This window comes from Cinclus cinclus, chromosome 8, assembly GCF_963662255.1.
Source record: "Cinclus cinclus chromosome 8, bCinCin1.1, whole genome shotgun sequence".
Taxonomy (NCBI): Eukaryota; Metazoa; Chordata; class Aves; order Passeriformes; family Cinclidae; genus Cinclus; species Cinclus cinclus.
Window position 1 is genome coordinate 28,648,193 of NC_085053.1, and position 24,413 is coordinate 28,672,605.

General features: G+C 47.9%; 1 protein-coding gene across 8 annotated transcripts in view; it reads right to left on the minus strand.

The window, feature by feature from the left end:
- DOCK7 (dedicator of cytokinesis 7) overlaps positions 1-20,467 on the minus strand; it is a 91,481-nt gene extending 71,014 nt beyond the window's left edge. For all 8 annotated transcript variants that reach the window (XM_062497797.1, XM_062497800.1, XM_062497795.1 and 5 more), the window contains exons 1-2: positions 20,430-20,467; positions 11,805-11,910 (exon numbers count right to left, since the gene is read on the minus strand). In XM_062497797.1, coding sequence (XP_062353781.1) covers positions 11,805-11,910; positions 20,430-20,467 — 144 coding nt within the window. The remainder of the gene's footprint in view (positions 1-11,804; positions 11,911-20,429) is intronic.
- Positions 20,468-24,413: the final 3,946 nt, after the last annotated feature.

Sequence of the window (24,413 nt, forward strand, 5' to 3'; positions counted from 1 at the left end):
GAAAAAGACTCTGCTAACACAGAGGATGCTGAAAGAATTTCCCTACCACAACCAATCTCAATGAATACAGCAATTTTCTTAGAAGGGAAATCCTTCAGCAGGAAACCAGCGTGACTCCAAGGAAGTCAGGGGAGTTGGACCAGATGACTTTTTGCCAGATAAGAATCTGGTTCACCAAAAAAATATGTGATGGCTAGAAACACAGTATTTGATTCTGCAGTTTAGGTAAAATAAACAAATAACTTCTGTGTAAAGAAATATCAAAAGAATCATAGAAGGGTTGGAAGGGACCTTAAAGACCAAACCTCTGCCATGGGCAGCGACACCTTTCACAAGATGATGACCACCCCTTTCACTCTAACCCCATAACTTCTTCCCCTCTTCTAATCTGGACTCCTGAAATGGACTCAAAGTGATTTTGGAGAACTTTTGAAAACACAAACCAGACACTTCTCACTGTTTTCACCGCTGCACCCTCGCGATGAGCAGAACCTCTCACTGCTCCTTCCCACGTGCCAGCTGAGATGTCACCACCTCACCCTGCTCTTCACAAACAGGCAGGCCAGCTCCATTTGGCACGAGATCCCTGACAAATGTCACTGAGGGGTCACAGCTTTTCCTGAAGGAATTGCTACAAGTGCCTGTTTGTCTCCAAGTGCAACAAACTTCCAGCGCTGCTCTGTGTCAAATTGCCCCTTCCACTGACAAACCTCACAATCAAAGAGGAGGAACCAGCCAGCAACAGACTCCTTGTAAATAAAGATAAAATCACCTAAATCACTGAGCAAAGGCTCCAGAAGCAGGGGATGCCCAGAGGTGCTGGGAAAAGAGCCCCTCACATCCTGCCATGGCCCCATCCATGCAGGGATGCTCCTCCTTGCTGGGCACTGACAGCATCTCCCAGAGGGGAAAGGAAACCTCATGGGATGACTTAAAGCTGCTGAGCTGACCTTATTTTTAAGGCCTAACATTTTAAGACTTACTTTTATTCCTCTTTCTGACCTGGCAGCTCCAAAGCTGAGGGATCTTCCAAAAGTGAGTTTCCTGTGCAAGTGTTGTGTTTTAATCTGCACAAACTCATTTATTTACATGTGATTCTCTAACACACAGGAACCTATCCCCTCATCCCTTCCAATCTCTCCACTCCACTCATCTTGATACACAGAATTACAAAACAGATGAGGAAAAATCTCTGTATTGATGCAGAGCTCACGGGGACATGCAGGAGTGAGGGTGTTAGACTGTCACAGCCCAAAACACAGCTCTGGAATTTCACATCTCTGATTTCCCTTGCCCAACAGGAGCATTGTGATGTGCTGGACAGGGGATGAATGAAGTGGCCATGCCAGTTAAAAATCACCCAATCCAGAAAGGCAGGCAGTGCTCAGGGGCTCTCTGTGCACTCCAGGGGTTTCCAAGCACTTCACACATTTCAGGATTAAGCCCAAGGTTGCACTTCACAATTTTCCAGTTTGTCTCTTCGGGTAACTATTGTACCATGAAGATGTAAACAAACATCACAGTCAAACCCAGAGGCCTGTGTTAGACTCACCATCTGTGCAGCTAGAAATACTGTCTAGCACCTGAGTAAACAGGCCAAACATAAATTCATGGGTATGGAGAAGAACTACTTGGTGTCAGACTATTGGCAGATAAAAGGCAAGAACGTTATTTTAGGCTTCAGATATTTGTGGGGGAAGAAGTGATGAAAGAGAAGGAGGAAAGAAGGATGAATAAATGCACCAAAAGGAAAATTAATCTACAAGATGTCCCCATGTGTGAACAAAACCTGAAGAGCTCCTCTTAAGGCTCTTGCTGTCCATGGTTTAGCACTTCCTTTGTCCTGCTTCATGCTCCAGAGGTGTGGATGGGGACAAGGACAGACAAAAATACCTAAAAAAGGACTATTCCTGTGTTACCTGGACAAGGCATCAGTCACCTGAAATTGCCACACAAACCCATCATGTGAAATGTGCATAGCAGAGGAGCTGGACAAGCTCAGATAAAGACCAGGTTATCCAGCCCCATCATCCCAATCAACCTCACTGCTGCTGGAGGAGCAGAACCTGCTCTGCCATCTCACCTCCAGCCCAGCTGACCTCCTGCAGCACCAGGAAAAACAAGAGGCTGATTCCCCTGGCCTGCAGGAGTGTGACATTGTGGGACAGCTGGTCCCAACCATCCCAGAACTGCCAGTCCTGTCAGCTGCACGTGGAAAGGTTTGAAATCATCTGCAGCAGGAAGGGGGAACAGCTGAGGAGGACAAAGCTGTGCTCTGCCACAGCCCTGCTTGCTGGCAGGACGCAGACACAGCCATCTTCAGTGCAATCTCATCCTGCTCCCAGGAAAAGCCTTCTCCATTCCTCCTGGCAGCTCCAGGGAAACCACAGTAGGTGTCTCCTTCACAAAACACAGTCAGTTCTTCTTCTTTGGACTTCCAAAGGCAGAAGGACAATTCCACTCAGGTGTTTGCAAACATGCAGACCACCCATCAACTGGCTAATCACAGAATCCCAGAGTGGTTTTGCAGGAAAGGAACTTTAAGCTCATCCTGTTTCAACCCTGACACCTTCCCCTGTCCAAGGTTGCTCCAAGCCCCAAAGTCCAGCCTGGCCTTGGACACTTCCAGGGGTCCAGGGGCAGCCACAGCTTCTCTGGGCACCCTGTGCCAGGGCCTCAGCACCCTCACATGAGGAATTTAGTATCTAATCTGAATTTCTCCTCTTTTAGTTTGAAACCATCCTCCCTATCGCTGTCTGCCTATGTAAAAAGTCACTCTCCTTGTTTCTTCTAAGTCTCCTGTAAATACTGAAAGGCCTCCCCTAATAAACCGAATGGGGAATACTGGAGTGTTACTCCAAGAAATCTGTTGAGTTTATTAAGACCCTCCAGAAACAAAAGTCTGTAAGAGCCCTGAGCATCATCACCACCAGGACCATAGAATAATGTAAATTAATAGCAAATACATGCTAAAAATACGCAAAGGAAAGCTGCTCCCAGAATTGCTGCTCTTTTAAAAAACACTCTTTGACTTTGTGCAGGCTGTAATTACAGATGAAATTTTGGATAATTCCCTAACATGGTTTTCACTCAGTCTTTATCCCAGGATCAGGTACTGCCACCTCACTCATGGCAAGCACTGCTCTGGTGCTATTAAATCCACAGGAGGACAATGTGGGGAGAAAGGACAGCTCAGGATGAGTAAGAGGGGCATAACCTACTCCCTGCCAGCATAAACACTGTGTTTATCACAGCACTGATAAACTGAAAGTACAACAGAAATCAAACAGGACTCCCTCTCTGAGACTCAATTACCCCCATCAAACCCCTCAGTTGGAAACAACAATTCTGCATGTCCTTAACCTGACCACAAATGTGTTCAATCACTTAACTCAGACAGCAGTCTGCTTGATTTGGCTTCTCTAACCCATTTAACAGGCAGTTTCCAGAGGGGCACCTGTGTTGCTGCAGTTCTGGCTCTCAGCACTTGCAGGACAAACCCCTATTTCAAAGGTTTACAGCTCTCCTGCAATGGGGACACTCAAGCTTTCTTCTTTAAGGTTGTGTTATTCTTCACTGTTACATCCTCTTAAAAGCTGGAAAATAGAACTGCGTTCCCTATCGACTTTGCCCTTCTCCAGACAGCAAACACTGTATTTTTGTAGAGTTTTAGTGCACATGTCTCTCTTCTATTTATTTCCTCCTTTTGAGCACCTACCTGGATCATCACCATCACTTACAAAAGCACCTGCACAAATCTGCAGGTGCCTCAGTGACATCTCAGGTGGCATCACTCCATGGAGGGTAACACAAACCTTCATTCCCTTTAGCCAAGCATTCCAAAGGGATAACAAAGGGAACAAAGGGAAATCTACACCCAGGGCACCATGCTGCAAAGCTCACACAAGGAAACAAATAAACACAATGCAGAGGTCAGGCCTGTACAAGTCCTACACCTGTGCAGGTACCTGAAGTCTCAAGATCTGCTCTCCTGGGCACTGCACAGCAGCTCAGTACCAACCAGGGCAGAAAAAGGGACAATTATTGTCTCCATCCACAGGGACTGACTGGAGCACAGTGCCCTGATGTCCACAGGCATTCCCAGGTTTGCCTGGAGGACTTTAGCCCATCCTAAACACACAGCTGGGCACGGGGGACATTTGCACCACGAGGAGTCTCATGGGACACACGGGAAGTGACACACTCAAATCCCTGCTATGGTTCTGCAGACTTGCCCAGCTTATGTATGACTGCACAGCCATGGAAAACAACATTCCCTCCCATTTCCTTCCCCCTCCCTCACCTCTGCCCTCCCAGGACATCCAATCTCCCAGGGAGCCCCAACAGCACTGAGAGGTTATGACATGACAGCTTGGCAGGACGCATCTGGCACAACAAGGATTTGAACCCAAGCTGCTGTGGCCCAATCCAAGCCAAATTTCCCTTTCAGCTCAAATAAGATGCATTTTTCCCAAGGGCAGAGCCCCAGCCCCTGTGAGGACCACAGTACAATTGAGGGCTCTGTAAAATGACAATGGCAGAGTGTGGAAGGTTGTACCTCCTGCCTCCTGTGTGGGAGTAAAACTCCCTGTGAGTATCCGATAAGGGACCTTGAAAAATTAACCTTGCAGAGAGCTCCTCATCACAGGGAGGATCCTGACTGCTATTTTTACTTGGCAGCTAAAGCACTTCTTCAAAATCAGGGTGATTATTTCTTGCCTATTTTGAAATCAGGACAAAGTTCCATCTTAACTTCGATGCCTCCTTAAATATTAAGCGATTTATAACGTGCTAAAACTGCAACAGATTGTGCAAAAGCTTCAAATTCTAAATTAATACCAACTTCCCACCCACTGCCTTCCCTGGGCAAATCTTGGAAGGACAGAAGCAGCATATTAACATTTCAAAACTGAGCCCCAGCCTTCTCTCAGCTATCTCTGGGTCTCCAGGGCAAACAGGCACTTCCCTTGCTGAGCAGCCAGGAATGCAGATGGCCTGTGCTTGCTGTGGCAAACTCCTTTAAATCACCCTTAAAGGGATACTGGTATCTCAGGGAACACAATCTGATGTACTGGAAGGACTCAGAATAAATCTGAGAATGTAACATGCTAAAAAAAAAAAAATACGATTTGCAGGCAGGTTAAAGAAGGTAACAGTTCAAAGAAATAAGGTTGCTAAACTGAGGCATCAGATTTATTTTTAAGTGTGAACTACAGGCAAGTCACTCTAAGAGGTTTTGAAACATGAGCAGTGTAATATTAACCACTGACAACACTCAAGTAATGAAAAAACATGTTTTACTTGCAAAAATGACATTTTCTTTCAACTGAGCACTCCAAAAATAATCCAAATGGATCCAAATTCAAAGACTCACATATTTGTCTGCTGCCATCCCTGCATTTCAGAAAACCCATACTCCTTACGCCTGGTGAGCCCAGAGAACTCCTGCATTTCATTTTTTGGCTGCATTTATAATACATTCAAATGAACCAAGGAGATTCCTGGGCAATCTCTGCTTCCCATCAACCACAGGCAGCTCCCAAGCCTCAGCAGGGATGACACCTCCCCAGCCACAAGTGCAGTCATTACTTCCCCACTGCCTCTGGAATGCAGCTCCCTATCTCCTGCTCAGCCTCTAATTCCTTCTTTTGCATGATGTTCTCTGAGATCTCATTATCACAGAGAGCAGCTGATGGAAGTCCTTCATTCCCAAATTGCAAACCTGCCCCAAAAATGGTTGTAAGCATTCTCTGTGTCTGAAGCCTCCATGTCTAAAGCCTGAGAACAGTTTTAAGATCTGGATTCTGTGAGATCTGCGGTGTGTGTCAAATTCTATCACAATGCTCGAGTTAGAAAAAGTTCCTCTAATGAAAGGAGATGGATTCCCCACCCCTGGCAGTGTCCAATGTCAGGCTGGACAGGGCTTGGAGCAGCCTGGGATAATGGAAGGTGCCCCTGCCCATGGCAGGGGGTGGAACAGGATGAGCTTCAAGGTCCTTCCAAGCCAAACCAGTCTGGGATTCTGTGAAATAATTACAAATACACCTACCTGAAGAAGGATCCTACAAGTAACAGACAGTCCCAAAAACAGTGAGATGTTTGTACAAATACTGCCAGGTTATTTGCTGTGATAACTGGTTGCTAATGTAGGAAGCCATTTGGGTATAGAAATATTAATATTAATCAGAGATTAATTACTTATCTGGGAATACTAAAGCAATTTCTTACCAACCTTTGAAAGACATGAGCTATGCCTCCAAGGACGGGTAAGAAGACAAGATCTTTGATGACTAAGAATTGTGTCATTTCACCAAGAGTATTTGGAGAGCACAAAGAGAAAATGCAAATGCTGAGACTCATCTCAAAGATTTGCCCTCTGATAAATTGTGACAAAACTGAAAGCAGAAACTGAGCCAGGGACAGAGAAATGATAAAGCCAAACAGTCTGACCGGAGACTGCAAAAAAATCCCAGATCTCCCACTTTTGGCAGAAATGTTACATCAGGTCAATAGAGACTGACCCCTCCAGACCCTCAGGGCTCACACAGGCAAACCCTGGTGGCTCTGAGTCCTGGTGGCCATGAGCCCTGGTGGCCACAGACATGCTCTCCTGAGTGGGAAACACTTGGCACAGGCACCTCTCAATTCCCAGGGAACAATTTATCCTGCATGGATGGATTACCCTTGGACACACACGGAGGAGTTCTTGGCTTGGGACACTCCCAGGGAGCAGGGGCAGCCTCAGGGCAGCCTGTGCCAGGGCCTCATCACCCTCAGAGCAAGGAAATTCTCCTGACATCTAACCTCTGGCAGTGGGAATCCATTCCCTGTGTCCTGTCCCTCCATCCCTGTCCCCAGTCCCTCTCCAGCTCTCCTGGAGCCCCTCTGGGGGCTCTGAGCTCTCCCTGGATCCTTCTCCTCTCCAGGTGAGCACCCCCAGCTCTCCCAGCCTGTTAATAACAATTACTTGGTATAATATAATTTAGTTGAGAGTATTTATTAATTTATTAACAATTACTTAGTATAATACCCTTTAAGAGTATTTATCTCTGCTAACACCTCAACTGTTTAAGTTATTGCAGAGACTCAGCAAGTTCTAGTGTTCACCAGACTGACCTGAACAGGTAAAACACTCCTGATGTCGGCCACAGGGCTCACTGCTGCCTTTAGCAACAGAGTGGGAGCAGTTTTCATGTCCTACAGAAAGTGTCTGCACCAGAGGAGAGTTAACTGGGAGCAGACCCCAAGGAGAGGAGGCAGGGAAGAGGATGGGGATGCCTCTCCCATCCTCCCCTGCCTGATGAGGACAGACCCTTCAGGCAGGGAAAAAACCTCCAGGAAATACAAATAATGGGAAGCACCATCCAGCTTCATCAGCCCTGAGACAGCATAAAGACTTGGCTCACTCTCCTTTTCACTTTTTGGTGATAAAATTACTTGGCTCTGAACACTCCAAAATGCCCTTTTCAGTGCCACACAGGACACTGTCATGTTTTCCTTTGCTGTGCTTCCCATTCATTTGCACAAATCACCTTTTCTTCTTCTCCTGAATTACATTAAAATAAACAAAGAAAATATACAAAGGAACCTATATTCTCTTATTGAACAATTAGATGCTATCTTTGAGTACATGGCCAAAGTCTGACATCCAATAAATCCAAGACAAAGCCTCAATTAGCCCAGATAATGCCCATAAAGCCAGCAGTGCTTTACAAAGATATGTAAATGTCAGCACCTTCATTTTACAGGAGAGAATGAAGTGCTGAGAGCAGATGTGGTCAAATCACATCACATCCAAGAATCCAGACCCCTTTATTCCCAGACTAATTAGTATCTCCTGTAACAGTGTTCTTTTGCACACTAACAATCATCTCTGCTGTAACTTACATTAACAGGCAGGAAATACTGCCCCCAACCCCTTGGAGAAAACTGTGATTTTTCTATAAAACAACTGAATGTACATTCAATCTGCTCACTTGCAAGTTTAGTCAAAAGCTGCTCTTCTAATTAAATCACAGAATCATTAAGGTTAGCAAAGTCCTCTAAGATCATCCATGCCCAAATTTTGACTGAACATCATCTTGTCAACCAGACCACTGCCCTAAGTGCTATGTCCAACCATTAAAATATACCTCTAAAGAGATAGGGAAAAAAAAAAAAGAGAGACCTGAAAAGATTTAAAGATTTGTAAAAATTAAGAGAACTTTGTCTTGGGAAATAAAAAAATCAGGTTTTGGACAACAACCAAAAAACATTTCAATTTTTATCTTTGGCACAGAAAAGTGAAAAAAATGTCCAAGATTTTATAAGTCTTGACTTTCAGCTGACAGAGTTAATTGAGCACAAGGATCTGCTCAACAGAAAAAACAAACTTGGGAAGAAAAGTGGTTAGTCAGGAGGGATTATAATGACCCATAGTAAACAGCCTGGTTCATGAAACAAACAGAGCAAATTCCCCATCTGCAAGATGCTGGGGAATTCTCCCAGAGGAAGTGCAGGCTCTCTGCTTTCACCCACTGGGGCTGGTGGTGAGAAGCACCAGCTCCCAGCAGGGAATGCTGAACCTCTGGAGGACCCAAGGTGAGCACAGCCACAGATTCCAGCCCAGAGCACACCCAGCAAGGTGCAAATGCACACTCCATTCACCAGTGGGCTTGGAGAGACCTGCAAAAATAACTTTAAAATAAAATAAACCCTCCTTCTTGGAACTCTCAGAGCTCACAGCTCCTATTTCCCAATAACAAACTGTCAGTGCCTTCTGTTGTGGGTTGCAAAAATAAAAAGCTCAGAGCTGCAGGGACTGCGTGCTGCCAGAAGCCCCAGCCTGGCACACTGGGTTACACAGGAAAAGCCTCTGAGGGCTTTGGACCTGTGTCTGGGGTTTCAGGAATGTGCAATTAAAATCAGCTGCTCCTAAAGTGGCAGAAGGGTGGAGGCTGACAATAATAAACTCATTTGAAAGCAGTGTCTTCTCCCCAGCTATACCAGATACCAAATTAGAAACAGTTCTGGCAGCATTTTGTCTGCTTCTTGTGAGGCAAAAGGGAAGAGACTTGCTAAAATTTAGCTGACAGGTTTTTGCATTTATCCCAGGTTCAACCACGGGCAAGTCTGTGGAGTGGGGAACATCCCTGCACTGGTTTCAGCTGACAAGAAACAAAAGGCCCAAGCAAGCATGGGGCTGAAGGCTTTTCATCCACAAAAACTCCATTTCTCCATAAAAATATCTCCACTGGACTGATAAGACTCTCAGACCAAGTATCACAAGTAGCTGCTGCTGGCGATCATCACAGAATAAGTGCTGACCTTTTCTGGACCAGAATTCTCACCAGAGTGAGCAGGATGGGCATGAGATGACATCTGCACAAATTGGAGTCACAGAACCATAGAATATCCTGAGCTGGAAAGGACCAACAGGGATCATCCAATCCAGCTCCTGGCCCTGCACAGGACAACCCCAACAATCCCACCCTGTGCCTGAGAGCATTGGCCAAATAATTCTGGAATTCTGGCAGGCCGGAGCCCCCCAGTCCCAACCAGCTGCCATTGTGGGGATACTGAAACTCAATCACATTTTAGCAGGAATTTCCTATTCACTCCTACTCTACATGCCCTACTTTAGGCCTTTAAACCTGTGTGGCTACACAGAGCTGAACTCTTCCAGAGCAAACACAGCTTCACACAGTGATGCCTTCCCTCTGCATAATGCTGATTATCAAACCAGGCCAGGCAGGCACAGCAGATCCTGACTGATGCCTCGGGGAGAGAAATTAACCCAAAATTCAGACAAGAGAACCTCTGTTGTATTATGCAGCCTCAGGATACAGACTCATGACTTAACTAAATACTTTTCCTACAGACTATCTCCTACAAACCATCACCCCGTGTTAATCAGGCTTCTGCAGAGCATCTCTGCTCAGCACCCAATTTAATGTGACAAACTGGGAGCTTATCACAGCAGCCATCAGAATGCAGTTTGATAGGAAAAGCTCAGAGCCTGCTTCCAGCCTGCATGACCTTTTCCAGCATTTTTATAGATTCTTGCATATATTTACTAGCAAACACCAGGGCAACAGTGTAATGAGAGATACTGATAATACCATGACCAACAAGTCTGATCCTGTATCAAAAATCACATGTGAAGATCAACAGGACTGAAGCTCTGAGCACAAACATTTGGTCGGTGGCAGAATGGAAAAACCTCAGGAACAGGAGGAAAAAGTGGAAGAGACAATTCAGAGTGAAAAGAGGTGATACAAGGAAAAACTGATCACAAACATGGCTGGGTGAGGTGCAGCCTGGAAGGTTCACAGAAGACATCTCACTTTATGAGAGCAGAAAGGCAACTCAACCAACTCTTTCCAACATGAAGCCACAGGTGAGAAAGGGAGGCACAGCAGTTCCTGTGGGTGTGCAATATCCAATGGGAGTGCATTCCTCAGCTGTGCAGTGCTGCAGAAGTGCAGACAATGACCCTGAGTGCTCCACACACCAGCTAATGGCAGGGGACCCTCCCTATTCTAATGCTGGATTATGCAAAAGACCATCCAGTACTGCCAAGTCAGGGTTTTGCATTATCACTGCACAGCACAGCAGAGCCACTGAGATAAGGCATTAGCCTGAGCAGCAGCTCTCATTAACCCTTCTCTAATTAACCCTTCTCGTTAACCTTCCTCCCTGCTCAGTCCCCACCACGCTGGGCTGACAGAGCAGCCTTCTGCTCTCCTGTGCTCCTGGGAAATGACAGGAATTCCAAGGGATTCCAGCCCTCCTCCATCCCCAGTGCCTCTGGCACAGCCAGATCTCCTCAGAGATGAAGTTTGTGCCTGCAGAGAAGTCACTGCTCTGAGCCAGAGGTCAGCCTGGAGATCCCTTTTGAGGTGCACTCAGCTCTGAGGGACACATTTGTGCTCCACAGGAGGAAGCTTTAACAGGTTACATTGAACATGAGGCACAGGGAATTCCCATAAACTCATTCCCACAATCCCAGGAACTGAGGGAACATCACAGGATCCCACTCCAAAGAGAAGAACTCTTGTAAACTCACAACACGTGCACAGACTATCAAATTCAGGGCACACTTCCAGCCCTGCCTGACCTAACCACCCCTCTCTGAAGAAAACAAGATGCTCTAATATTTGTTTTCCAAGTTAACTGCAGCAAAAGGAACTGCTGTGACCTGAAGTGAGTCCCCAAATCAAACATTTCCAGCCTGAAAAAGTTTGCTGCACTCTTGAAATGTTTACCACAATAAATGTGGAAGGTTAGTGGCAGGCCTTGAAAGAAAGTCTGACTTCAGAAAGGGTGATTGTGATAATGCAGCTTTTCAAAGGGGGCTATAAACTTGTAAGTAAATACACATTCCTGAGCAATAGCCACACTCAATTTGCACAATAATATTTAAAATACTTCAGAAGAGTAGAGGAGTTGCTGTGGTCCTGCTCTCCAGAGTGACAAGGACAGGAAAATAGCAACCTGAAGTACAGGAACTGAAACACAAAGAGCTCTCCATGCAGAGAACCACACACACATGGAATTTAATGACCAACCCAGGCTGTCTGGGGATAGAACAACTAATATCTGGTAAAGAAAGCTCCTTGTCCTACAAAAATTCTGCAGAAACACAGATTCCCGGCCACACCAAATGATTTGCAACATAGAAACCCCCACAATTAGTGGGTTTGGCATGGAACTTTGTCCTTGGTGTCATCAGAGCTGCTCACATCAACAACCTGTCAGCACTGCAGTTTGCTCCCAAATGATGAAATGACCATGGACAGCATCCTGCTCCAGGCATGACTTACACTGGTGTGATGAGAGACGCTGCCTCCAATGTTGAGGTTCTTGAGGAGCTGTGGGGATCCTCCATACTGCCCCGAGATCTGCTTCCTGACCTCGGCTGCCACGGTCCTGCAACGACACAGGGACAGAGTTATCCCAGAGAGGGCCAGGGGATGGATCAGACACACCTCCCTGTGCTGCTGCAACGAATCCAGACACTGCTGGCTGCAACAAGGGTGTCACCGCCCGCTGGGAACAGATCCTGCATCATAAATTCCCAGGAATCACGAAGCTCTCACAAGGCTGCAGATACACATTTTTAACAGCAATTAATTTTTTTTTTCCCCTTTTGTGAACTGCTCTTCTGTGCACATCTGTGGCAATAAAATGCACGTGACCCCGAGCACAAATTAACTTTCCAGCAGGCTCTTCCAAGGAAAGCTCTTCTCCAGAGTTATCCTCACCCTTCAGCAGTTCCTGGTCACACAGCTGCTCCTGTACTCTGCATTTTCATCCCTCTGACTATTTTTGGGGTTTGCAATTACAGTCAGACAAAGGACCAGGAAATAAATGACTGGGTCAGAACAAAAAGGTGTTTCCCTTGCCATGTAGAAAAGGTAAAGGTGACAAGCAGAGGAAATACTGGCACAGAGTTTTGGGTCTCTGCCAGACAGAAACTCCTCCACTGGGTAATTTTCTCACCAGGAATGGAAAGCACAGAGCAGCCCTTCCACGCCTGGAGGGTGAAAGCTGTGACCCTCTGTGGTTTTCCATTTTGGCTCAAGAGCCACATTGTCTCTGGTAAGGCTGAAAATACAACAGGTGGGTAAAGCCACCTGGAGGGGGAAGGAAGAGCACAGCAGAGAGGGAAACGCTGACGGCCAGGGGCTGTCTAAACAAAGAACCACAGCTCCAGCCCTACCACAGCCATCCCCAGCTCTCCATCCTGTATCTCAGCAGGAAGCTGCAGCTCCTCTCAGCAGGGATAGCCAAGCCTCTGAGTAGGGTGGAAATGGTTTTGTTCCAAAACCAAAACCCAAATTCCTTCCACAAAAAAAGCTGTGTAGCTGAAAAGCTGCTGAGTATCCCTGGCCCACAGGACCTCACCAACACAAATGCTCCTCTCCAGGAGTCAACACCCCATTTATTAGTGACAAACCCACCCCGAGTGTCATTCACCACATCACAGCACTGCTGGCAGCTCTAGCTCCCAGAGCAAATTCCCAGCTCCAAGGAGACACTCACCAGCCCATAAGGCTGATGAAGAGGCTGCAAGGACAGGGGTGATTTTTTTTCTGCTGTATCAGACATGTTTGAGCATCCTCATGGTTAAGAGAGCCCTGATCTCACCAGGGGGACTGTGCTGTTTATCAGCACAGCACACAAGCTACTAAAATCCTGCCAAGGAGATGGTCAAACCTGTCCTGAGCTAAACCTGGACATCAGGAGGGGCTCCTGCCTTTGGGATTGCTGGTGGGCAGGAATGAAGGCAGCTGGAAGCAACAGCTCTCAGTGGAAGAGAAGGGAACTCTAAGAGGGAACTGGCTCAGACAATTGAGGCTACCATGGAGAGCAGATGTTTCCTCAGGCCAGAGGATGGATGTAAGATTAGCTAGAAGAAGCATTATTTTGTCTTTTTTGAAAATTAGACTGCAGGAGGGGAAAAAAATAAAGTTTTATGTATTCTGGCTGCAAGAAGTCATTTAATTCATGTTTGCCTTTATCCACAGGAGATGATGTTTTCACTTCTGGCAGGTGGCTTCTGTCCTGCTGGGGACAGGGAACATCCAGGAAAAGTCATCTCCCTGCTCCCACCACGTGTGCACACACAGACACATGTGAGAGAAAACCAAGCCTGCTGCTGGCTTCTGTAGGGAAATTTGGAATCTATTAAAATGGCTGCTTGGCATGGAAAGCACACCATGGAGCTGTGGCTGAGGATGGAAACTTTGTCCCCAGGATGCAGACAGGCTCTGCTTAAAACCAGGCTGTCACTCAGTGTGATTTGTGTCCCTCCTGAGGAGGCACAGAGAGAGCCCTCGCAGGAAAAATCAGAGCCCAGCACAACACAGGAAAAACTAAAAACCCTTCCCCATTTTCCAGAGGCGTTGTTTCCAGATGGAAAGTACAGCCAGAGGAGAGGAGGGAACCTGTCCTCAGCTGTGGAACCACAGCCATGCCTGGCTCCTGCTGAATCCATGGATCCTCAGGAACCTGAGGTATCTCCTGGTCCAACTGGGGAAGGAATATGGTGCCACAAAAATGTGGCACTGATCAGCCATGCTGTTGCCCCATTAATAACCTCACTGGATTTTGAAGATTCCCCCAAAGCACAACCACAATAAGTCAGAACTGAACCTCCAATGGGTCTCACCAAGAAACCAGTGTTACTGTCAAGTCTCAAGCATCCCTGACTCTCCAGCTTTCACAAGCACCCATCAAAACTAGTTCTTCTCATGAGAAGTAAATGGACACTGTCTAAACATCAGAATTCCTGAGTGCAGGAGTTACTGCGATTCTCTCCAAGCCTGCAGCCCAATCCACAGCTCAGCTTGACTCCTTTCTGTATCACTGCATCCACAGAGGTTTTGGACACCACCTCCCCATCAGAAAGCATCAAAGCATCGTGACTCTGGCATTTAGAAACCATCTCCTACTGCAACCTGATCTCCAGATGTATTTGTGGGTAATCTAGACTCCCTTGGGTTAGCATGATCACGTTCAAGAGCCCTCTCCCACTCCTTTCTACCTGCCAGGTGTCCCCTTCCAGCCTTTGGGCTCCCTTGATCAACCAATGGCTTTTCTAAAGTTGTTCCAGTTGGGAATCACACCCTTCAGCAGATGTGCTTCATCCTGATCACTCACTCCAGAGAAGGAGCAGAACCTTCGGAGAACCAAATAAGTATTTCCACATTGAGAAAGTATCTTTGCTGTCTTCTTTTAAGGCTGCTTCCTCCCAGAGGATCCCAGTTTCCCTAAAACAGATAACACCTGGTCTAGTGGAAGGTGTTCCTGACCACAGGATAAGCTTTAAGGTCCCTTCCAACCCAAACCATTCCATCACTCCATGAACACACTTGTCTTCTTCTCCTCCTCCATTCCCACAGGCTGTTTGTCCATGGCAAACTGCTCATGGCCAGCAGTTCATATTATACTATAACCCTGAGCACTATTTCTAACCTAAAACAATTCTGGTGCTACACCAAACTCCATCAAGAAGAGATAAATAAATATTCTCTAAATGTAAAAAAAAAAAAAAAATAATTTGGTAGAGCTGAAGAGCCATTAAAGCCTTGATAATTAAAAGGACAAATAAAGAACTGCCTCTTTAATAACTTATCTAATAATCAACACGTAACCTGGGAACCTCAGACAAACATTCCAGTTAATTACAGCCCACAGCCTCATGAATGTCTATGTTTAAAGTACATCTTCCTCAGTCACTTCCTTTCTGACCTTCTTCACCAGTTAATTATTGTGTGTGCATGTGCAGAAAAAGAAAAAAAAAAGAAACACAAAGAAGAGGGGGGGAAAAAAATTCCCCTTGGAACTGGCTCCTAAAGCAAAACAAAACTGGACATTCTCAAAGTACTCCAAGCTGCAAATAACAAAATGAAACCATTTGTTTGCACTCCCAGGCTTCTTTACTATACACAGAAATCATTTCTGTTTCTATGTGCCCTGCCTGGTCAAACCCAAAAACTGTTCCTTTTTTTTTTTAGATTTTTTTTAGCTTAAGCAGCAAACTGGAAATATCAGTTCTTCTTTTTGCCTTCCCAAAAAACAACTCTCCAAGATCTGCTTGGTGATGTCAAGCAAGGTTAGGAACTCTCCTGTTCCCCAGCAAAGGTGGGTCAGGGACAGCCTGGGGTGATGTGGGGAATTCTCCCTTTTCCAGAACCCTCTCCACTAGTAAAGGGCAAGGCAAATTGGTTCTCTCCATCCTGCTAGTGACAGAACTGCTCCTCCTGCCTGTTCCTCAGCCTGGCTGTCACTGCAGGGACTGCACACCCAGGGAGCCCCTGAGAAAGGCAGCCTGGCACAGCAAGGCATCCACAGCCCCAGCAAAGCTGCTTGTTCTGCCTCAGAGAGACAAAACTGCATTTACACAACATTTACTTTTTCAAGTGAAAGCATCACCCTCTGCTCAGCCAGCACGGGCTGGAGGCATCCATCCTCCTGACTCACCGTGCCTGGATGTGAATCCCAAAGCCCAGCGGCACTGGCTGTGTGTGTCACCTCTGCAGAGAGGAGCTGGCCCTGTGTCCCCACGTGCTCCAGCTGGGCTGTCCTGCCTGCAGCCCCATCCAGGTGCGAGTCACCACCCAGGGAAGCTCTGCTGGATGAGGGAGCTGCTCCAGGGATGCAGGGAGAGCTCTGGCCTGGAGCCATCCTGCCAGTTCAGCCCTGCACCCAGCCTCCCTCCTAAACCCCAGGTCCTGTTTCCTTCTGAGTGAACTACTTCTCCCTGGAGTGAAATGGGTTTGATTTACAGCTGAGGAAATGCCCAGCCTGATCCTGACCGCTGCGGGGTGCGTGTGGGTTCTTAAATTAACACGGATGAGCAACATGTTCCCTTTTTTCCTCCCCATTGATTAAAAGAGAAAACATCACACAACGCTGCCTGTGGTGCTCTTTTGATAATATTTGATTATTGAGGCTGAAACGTCACCCCTGGGCTGCAGAGGAGGGAACAAGCTCCCAGGACACCTGGCTGTGGAAATCACCACAGGACTGGATCCTGGAGGACAGCAAAGCCACACCTCAAAGCTAAAAACACCCAACCAAAGAAGGAAGCTTTGGCCAGATAAGCAGCTCTGTAGCAGAGTCCTGGAGATGAAGTTTTGTCCCTGCCTTCTCCCTTGCTTAAAGCAGACAGAGATTTTCTTGGGCTTCCCAAACACTGCTGACTCCCACATAGATATCCACAGAGGCTGAACAGGGACAGCCAGTGGGACTTTTGGAGAGTGGGAAAGGGATGCTCTGAAATTCCTTTTAAAAATCCTTTCAGCTATCCCTGACAGTGTTTTGACAATGTAAATGGCATCTGGATGTGGGAAGAGAATAAACTGTGATGAATATTCTGTTGTGACCACATTTCTGGCCCAATTTGATACTCCTGGGAGCCAGTGACAGTTCTGCTATTGGTTTCAGTGGGTGCAGGTTTCACACCATCCCTCCTTACCCTGGGGCTGGGCAAAGGAGGCTGTCAGCCCCCCTGACACATCATTTAGGGAGTGCAAAAGGACTCTAATTTAACATAAATGCAAATCCCAAGTCAGCCCATTAGTGTAAAGGGAGCTAAAGCAGAAATAAGATGCTCTGAATGTAGTGAACACAAGTGTTTTCCCCTCAATTCAAATCCATAAAGACAAGCTGTGATTACTTCAGGAATCCCATATAGTGTAAGAGCCCAGGATGATGGGGAACTTCCAAGTCACTGAATGTCTGAGAGCAGGATCAGCTGCTGAAGACCCCCCAGCCCCAGAGAGCAGCACCTCATGGGGCTCCTGTTCACATGGAAGCACCTGGGAAGGGGCTGGACCCACAAGGTAAAAACCGCTTTCTCTGGACCCCATTAACAGCTGGGCACAGAAAAAAATAAAATTCTCAGCAAAAGAATACAGAACACTTGTAAAACTCATACTGGGGTGTTTGAGTGAGGCTGACATGCACTGTAAAACAGAGGGCAGGGCAGGTGTGCTGTTCCAAGTCACAAGGATCCTCTCCCACTGTGGGAGCAGGAAAGGAAGATCAAAACTCCTACCAAGCAAAGACACTTCCATGGTGATAGTCTGACCAAAGCAGCAGCTCTGAATTCCCCAGATAACCCAGCCTCAGGATGGTCCAAGAGCACTGAGTCAGGGGCTCACATGAAAGGCTACATGAGTTTATCCCCGTCACGTTTTTGCTCTGTGAGATTTAAAGGGGGTTTTCTTTCTCTTTTTTTTTTGTTTTCTCTTTTAACTCTAAAAAGCCTGCACACCTTTTTCTCTGCCACAGGAAACACTGGAGTGCTGGGATACAACATGCTCCAGTTACTGGGACATCCAGGAACTCAGAACTGACCCTTTTGGTGGGGGGGTTTCCACATCCTGTTTCTTTGCCATATCCAGAAAATGTACTGGGATAACACAACAGGGAATGTGCACCAGACACAGGTGGCACTGAAGCTCCTCTACTCCCACACTGAGATGGAAGCAAGATCCTCCATACTGCTACAGAAGCATCAGGATGCTGCAGAAGGATGTGATCCACCACAAGTCAATAAAAGGGTCAATAAAAAGTTTCCTACCAAGATATTTCCAATTACAAATTAGCAATTTCAGGCAAGATCTGAAGGATTATCAAGCCACCACACTAAGTTTAACTCAGGAGTTTCTTCTGATGGAGTCAAGTACTTGTGACAGTCTAGTTTAAACCCATCCTGCAAAAACACAGCAGGACTTGATCATGAACCTTGTAACATAGTCTCAAAAAGATATTTTGAAACTGCTGAGGCAATTACTGACAGCCTCTGCCCAACATTTAAAGATTTGGATGTAATGACCAGGCAGGGCGTGGCACTGGCATACTGCAGGTGCCCTTGAGGGGCACCACGGTGGCTGAAAAAAGCCCAGCAGGTAAATCAGAGCTGTGGGACCCATCCCTGGACTTTCCAAGAAACAGCTAAGCCCATCCCATGTTTGTTTTTCTACTTCTACTGTAACAACCACTTTAGAAACTTGCAGCTGGAGTAAGGGAATTGGTCTTGGATCTGAATGAGATCCATTTGAAGCACACAGGCAAAGCAAGAGCAGCATGGCTATTTCCTGTGAATAAGACAAATGCTATGTCTACCTCGATGAGTCAGCCAAACCGGAGGGCAGAGTGTGAAAATGTGAGGGATCTATTCTTCCTGAAACAATGGAACAGGGGAGGGCTTCCAGCAGCCACCAGCACAGCTCTGGGACTTCCGTGCACTGCTTGCTCCAATCTCTCATCCCCTAAAACACAACATTCCCAGCAGCACAGTCTGTGCCAGCAGAAGGAAGGACAGCAGCTCAGCCTGGGCATCACCCGGTGCAACATTCTGCCCACGAGTTTTTGCCTTCACGTGCACTGGATGTGCAGGCCACGGACCAGAAACTTGAGATTTCTCACAATATGACGCTACAACATGGGAAACCCCACAGAAAACACAACCATCCTACAAGTGTAAAAGGAAGCTGGAGATGCAACAGCCCTGACCTCACCACAAAGCACCTTGGTCCTTCTACATGTAGGCACAGGTGAACCCGACCAGTTTAAAGACCCCATCTGCCCACAAACACACTGAGAAACACAAGGAGTGGATCAGACTAGCCCAAAAGGGGCACAGGGGTGGCACAGCTGTGCTACAAGCCAATGAACCAGGCAGGAATGCTGAGCACCACAGTGGCCACCCCAGGGCCATCTTATTTAACTTCCTGCCAGAGCTGTACAGCTGTGACACTGACTTCCAGTGCTTGCCTCTCATGTGACCATTTCTAGGACTACAATCAAGAAGCAGGAAAAACGGTCTGGCAGCAAATCCATCTCTCCCCATTCCTTGGTCTGTCACAGTAAGCCCTGGCTGGCACACGCCAAAATGTGCAAAGAACCTGAAGAGAAGAGCAATTGTTTTCTCCTGTTTCCAGACCATGAGTGGAGTGGGATTGATGTCACTCCTCCACCTCCTACCCAGCCCTTTCCTTTGACCTCCTCTTTCTTTGTCCATGACCCTCCTCCATCACAGCTTCTCTAACTGCAACTATTTGTACCTACAGCTTCTGACTCAATGGCATGAAAATGAGACTCCTTTTGCTACTGTCCACAGCCTCCCGAACAGCTCTGGCACTACTGATGGTTCTCGCTGCCACTCCACTGCTGGTCACAGGTAGGAGAGGCACCCACGGTCACCAAAGGCTACCTGGTCATACCTGTAAACAGAAAAACTGTTCCCACCTGGAACCACATGCCTAACTGGGAACGTAAATCGGCAGAAACCTACTGCTGGTAGGTGAATTTCTATAAACACTCCTCTTTAAAAAAATAACCAAACTTTGAGAAACCCCAGGATGCTCAGCACCGCCAGCCGCACGCCGCTCCGCTCACACACAAAAGGAAGGCGCTGGAAGGAAGGGAGCCCTCTTCCCCCCTCTCTCTCTCTCTCTCTCTCCATTTTCCAGACGGCGGGAGGTCGGCGCTCCCCTCCCAGGTGCGGGGCCGGGGCAGGGCCGGCTCCGGCAGGAAAGAGCCGTGCCGCCCATTGTGCGGCGAGAGGGGCTGCACCGCCCGGCCGGCCTTTGTTCGCGGCAGCGGAATTCCACGGCTCTTTTCCTCCTCTCCCTCCTTCCCTCCCCTCCCTCCCCCGCGGCAGCTCCCCCGGGGGAGCGGCCCCGCTCTCGGCGCCCGCCGCGCCCGCTCCGGGCCCTTTGTGCGTTGGCCGGAGGGAGCCGTGGAATTCCGCTGCCGCGCCGGGCGGACCCTGCCCGGTTCCCCCCGAGGCCGGCAGGGCTCGGGCGCCCGCGGGCCGCGCCGGGCCCGCTCACCCCCGGGGGAGCGGCAGCGGCGGAGCCCCCTCGGCCGGGCCCGCCCGCCCCCAGGCGCGGTGCCGCTGCCGCCGCCGGCCCGGCCGTTCCCGGTACCTGCTGATCTTCTGGGCGAAGGCGCGGCGCTCGGCCATGGCCGCGCTGCGGGCTCCGCGCTGCCGGCCCGGGCAGCGCTCGGCCGCCGTAATGCTCCGCCGAGCCGCGCACCGGAGCGCCGCAGCTCCCACCCCCGGCGCTCGCCGCGCCCGCCGCCTCCTCCCACTTCCCGCGCGGGGGCCGCTCCTCGCAGATATACGGCGGGGAGTGACCGCGGCCGGCCCGGTCCTGTCCCCATCCCTGTCCTTATCCCTGTGCTCTGTCCCCATCCCTGTCCTTATCCCTGTGCTCTGTCCCCATCCCTGCCTGATCCCATCCCCGTCCCCATTCATGTCCCCGTTCCTGTCCCCATCCCTGTCCTTATCCCTGTGCTCTGTCCCCATCCCTGTCCTTATCCCTGTGCTCTGTCCCCATCCCTGCCTGATCCCATCCCCGTCCCCATTCATGTCCCCGTTCCTGTCCCCATCCCTGTCCTTATCCCTGTGCTCTGTCCCCATCCCTGTCCTTATCCCTGTGCTCTGTCCCCATCCCTGCCTGATCCCATCCCCGTCCCCATTCATGTCCCCGTTCCTGTCCCCATCCCTGTCCCCATGCCTGCCCGATCCTATCTCCATCCCTGCCCGTGTCTCCATTCCCGTCCCCATCCCCAGGGTCGTCCCCATCCCGAGCCCGTCCCATCCCCTTGCGGTGCCGCTTTATTCCCGTGTGAAAACAGAGCGGCTGGGGTTGTTCTCGGCACTGCCGGTGCTTTGGGGAAGAGGCTCCTCAGCATCGCTCCCCATACCCCAGTCCAAAACTGCTACCAAGCCAACCCTTGGGAGCACCAGAATCCCAGGATCAGTGAGGTTGGAAAAGCCCTCCAGGGGCACCGAGTCCAAGCTGTGCCCAATCCCCACCTTGTCACCCACCCAGAGCACCAAGTGCCACCTCCAGCCCTTCCTTGGACACCTCCAGGGACGGGGACTCCAAACCTCCCTGGGCAGCCCCTGCCAATGTCTAATCATCCTTTCCATGAATAAATTCTTCCTGATGTCAAACCTAAACCCCACCTGGCACAGCTTAAGACCTTGCTGGGTGTTGTGGGTCTGCAGGGCCTGGCCAGGTCCCTTGGCCAAACAAAACCTGGCTCCCAGTCATCCTGCCCCATATCATCCCATCTCTTCCTTGAAAAAGGCTGAAAATTGTCCCTAACAATGATTCAGAAGATGGTTGGAAGATTGCACCATCCATCTTCCCATCCAAACGTGCCATTACTATCAGTGTCTCCAACTACATCATGGTTTGGGGTTACTCTAATGAAAGAGGAGGTAGAAGATGGGGAGTCACTGAATAAAAATGACATTTTGTCAAAAAAAGATTGAGCCCCGGACATGATCTAACAGATAACTCCAAGTCCCTGTTACCCGACATATGCTGTGCATTAATCCAAACCAGGGAATTATTAATAGTCACCCAGGAATTGCCCAAAAGGAGTGTTCATTCCCCCTGCTCCATCTGTTTGCATTGTGTGAACGTTTCCCACACATCGAGGACACCAATCCTTCCTCTCACAGGAGCTGCTGATTTCCAGCTCTGTGCCATTGTGTGTATTGACACAGGCAGTGCCCCAAAATCTGCAAATATCTCCATGTGTGAGCAATCCCAGTGGATTTAATGCAGCCACCAAGTGAATCCCCCATGGGTGAGGCTGTTCCCCATGACACAAAGGTGCTGTCATGTGTCACACATGTGCACACAGATGGAGATCCTGGGAAGCAAAGACCTATTGTAGGCACTGAGAAAGGGATGTTCTTCTCCAAGGGGGAGGGGAGGAAATAGCCTACAAACGTCTGCCAAGACAAAAGACTCTTGCTCTGGAGTTGCTGCCTGCGTGTGGAATTGCACACCAGAGAAGGCCCTCACACAGACTGGATGGGATAAAAGATTTACCTCCTTATACCCATAGAAACTGTGCCTGCCCCATCTCTGGAAGTGTTCAAAGGCAGGTTGGACAGGGCTTGGAGCACCCTGGGATAATGGAATGTGTCCCTGCCCATGGCAGGGGTGGGACTGGATGAGCTTTTAGGTCTCTTCCAACCCAAACCAGTCTGGAATTCTCTGACCAAATTCTCATATCTGAGTGCGTGTGCGCTCACAAGAACAGACCAAAGCATCAGGGAGCACCAGCAATGTTTGTTCTTCCCCCCTTTTTTCTTCCCAAAATGGCACCAGTCTGGAATGCAGGAGGGAAAAATATCCCTGCCTAACCCAAACTCTGAGACCAAAACTGGGAATCCTGCAAATTCTGGGAATTTCTGAAAGGGCAACACTTCCTGCTGCCAGAGGGTACAAAGAGCAGCCCAGTCCCAGCAGCCCTGACACACAGCACGGAGTATCCAAGGTCCACTAGAGACCTTTGGGATTTTAGGTTTCATTTTCACCTCCAATCATTATCACAGAGAAAGAACCTTGGTTAGGTTTCAGGCACTACTTGCTGAGTTTTGATGTCACCTTTTCTTTTCCTTGACTTTTCCTGTAGCTGAGAGCTGGGCCAGAGGAGCTCCAGCCATCCCATCTGGATATAAAATGGACCTCTATCAACTACAGGAGGGCATTGCTTTGCAGAGAAATAGGTTTTCTCCAAACAGCTGGGTTAAATATGAGCAAAATCCCTCAGTTAATAGCCAACACCCAGTGAGTTTCAGAAAAAATACAGATTCAGCATTACTTTTCAGATAGTGACGAGCAAAAATCTACAACGTCTGTGAGTTCAAATAGTAAGAGATCACTAACATTGGTAGAAATGTACATGTGGCCTTGCAAAAAACCCCCAGAGCTTCTGTAGATTGACCCTAAATTTTGCAGTGCATGCAGCATTAACCAAGAGAAGTCAAGGAAAAAGTGAAGAAATCAGAGGGGAAAAAAATTGCAGTCTTTGCAGTCATTATAAATCTAGTGATGCCAAGTACAAAAATTAATGGTGACAAGATGGGGGATTGATGTGGTGGTATCAGGGTATTATTTTGGGTATTAAAATGAATGTTGCCTCTTACACAGTTCTTCTGCCTCTTGTTTTGTCATCCTAGAAATGCTTGGTCTGAAGAAACAAACTTAAGCTTTAAAAAAAAAAAAAAACAAACAAACTTCTTTAGGAACTAGCAGATCCCTCTGATTCAAAAACAACTGTTGTGTGGCAAGTTTTCCTGAAGCAGAAGATGGAACCATTTTCTTTTAAAATAGGGGGAAATTGCATGTGATTCATTATGTACTTGGAGTGTTACACTGTTTATTTTGCACAGTGTTTTTTGTGCCCATGTATTGTCCTTAAAGGTGTCTGGTATCTCAGATTGAGGGTGAGGACAAATCAAGAATGGGGGGGGGGCTGTGTACATGCAATTAATATCTCCAGACAGCCCAAGTTAATTTAAATTAGTGCTTGAATAGAGGCTACACGTTCCTAGTAACCAATTTAAAACCTGGAACCTTACCAGCATTATGAGGATACTGAATGATAACTCTTCTTTAACACACTATAATTCTTCAACATGTTCTAGGAAGCAAAGAAGGAACCTGGCTTGTTCCACACTGGATTCCAGCAGAACATCACATCAGCATTTGGGAAACATCACTGCCTCCAAAAAGGAGTCCATGGCCTGGACACAGGACTTTCACTCTCACACTGAAAGGGGGAGAATGAAGAAGCATTTTAATCAATTCACCATGGTACCTGTCCATGACCCACCTGCATCCTTTAAAACATGTGACTAAAATGATTTTTTTATAATTGAGAATGACTTTTACTGGGCTATAAATTTGGTCAGTGCACCCTACCAACACAGATGTAACTCCTCGAGCCTGACAGAAATACTCTTATAAGATTAGGTCCTGCACAGGAAAAATCCCCTTGGATCATAGCCAGAAAACATTTGGACAAAAAGTGATCTGATCCTTGCCTTGCCTGTTAGCAGATTATTTACTGAGCCCAGGACTTCCTTGCTCTTCTGA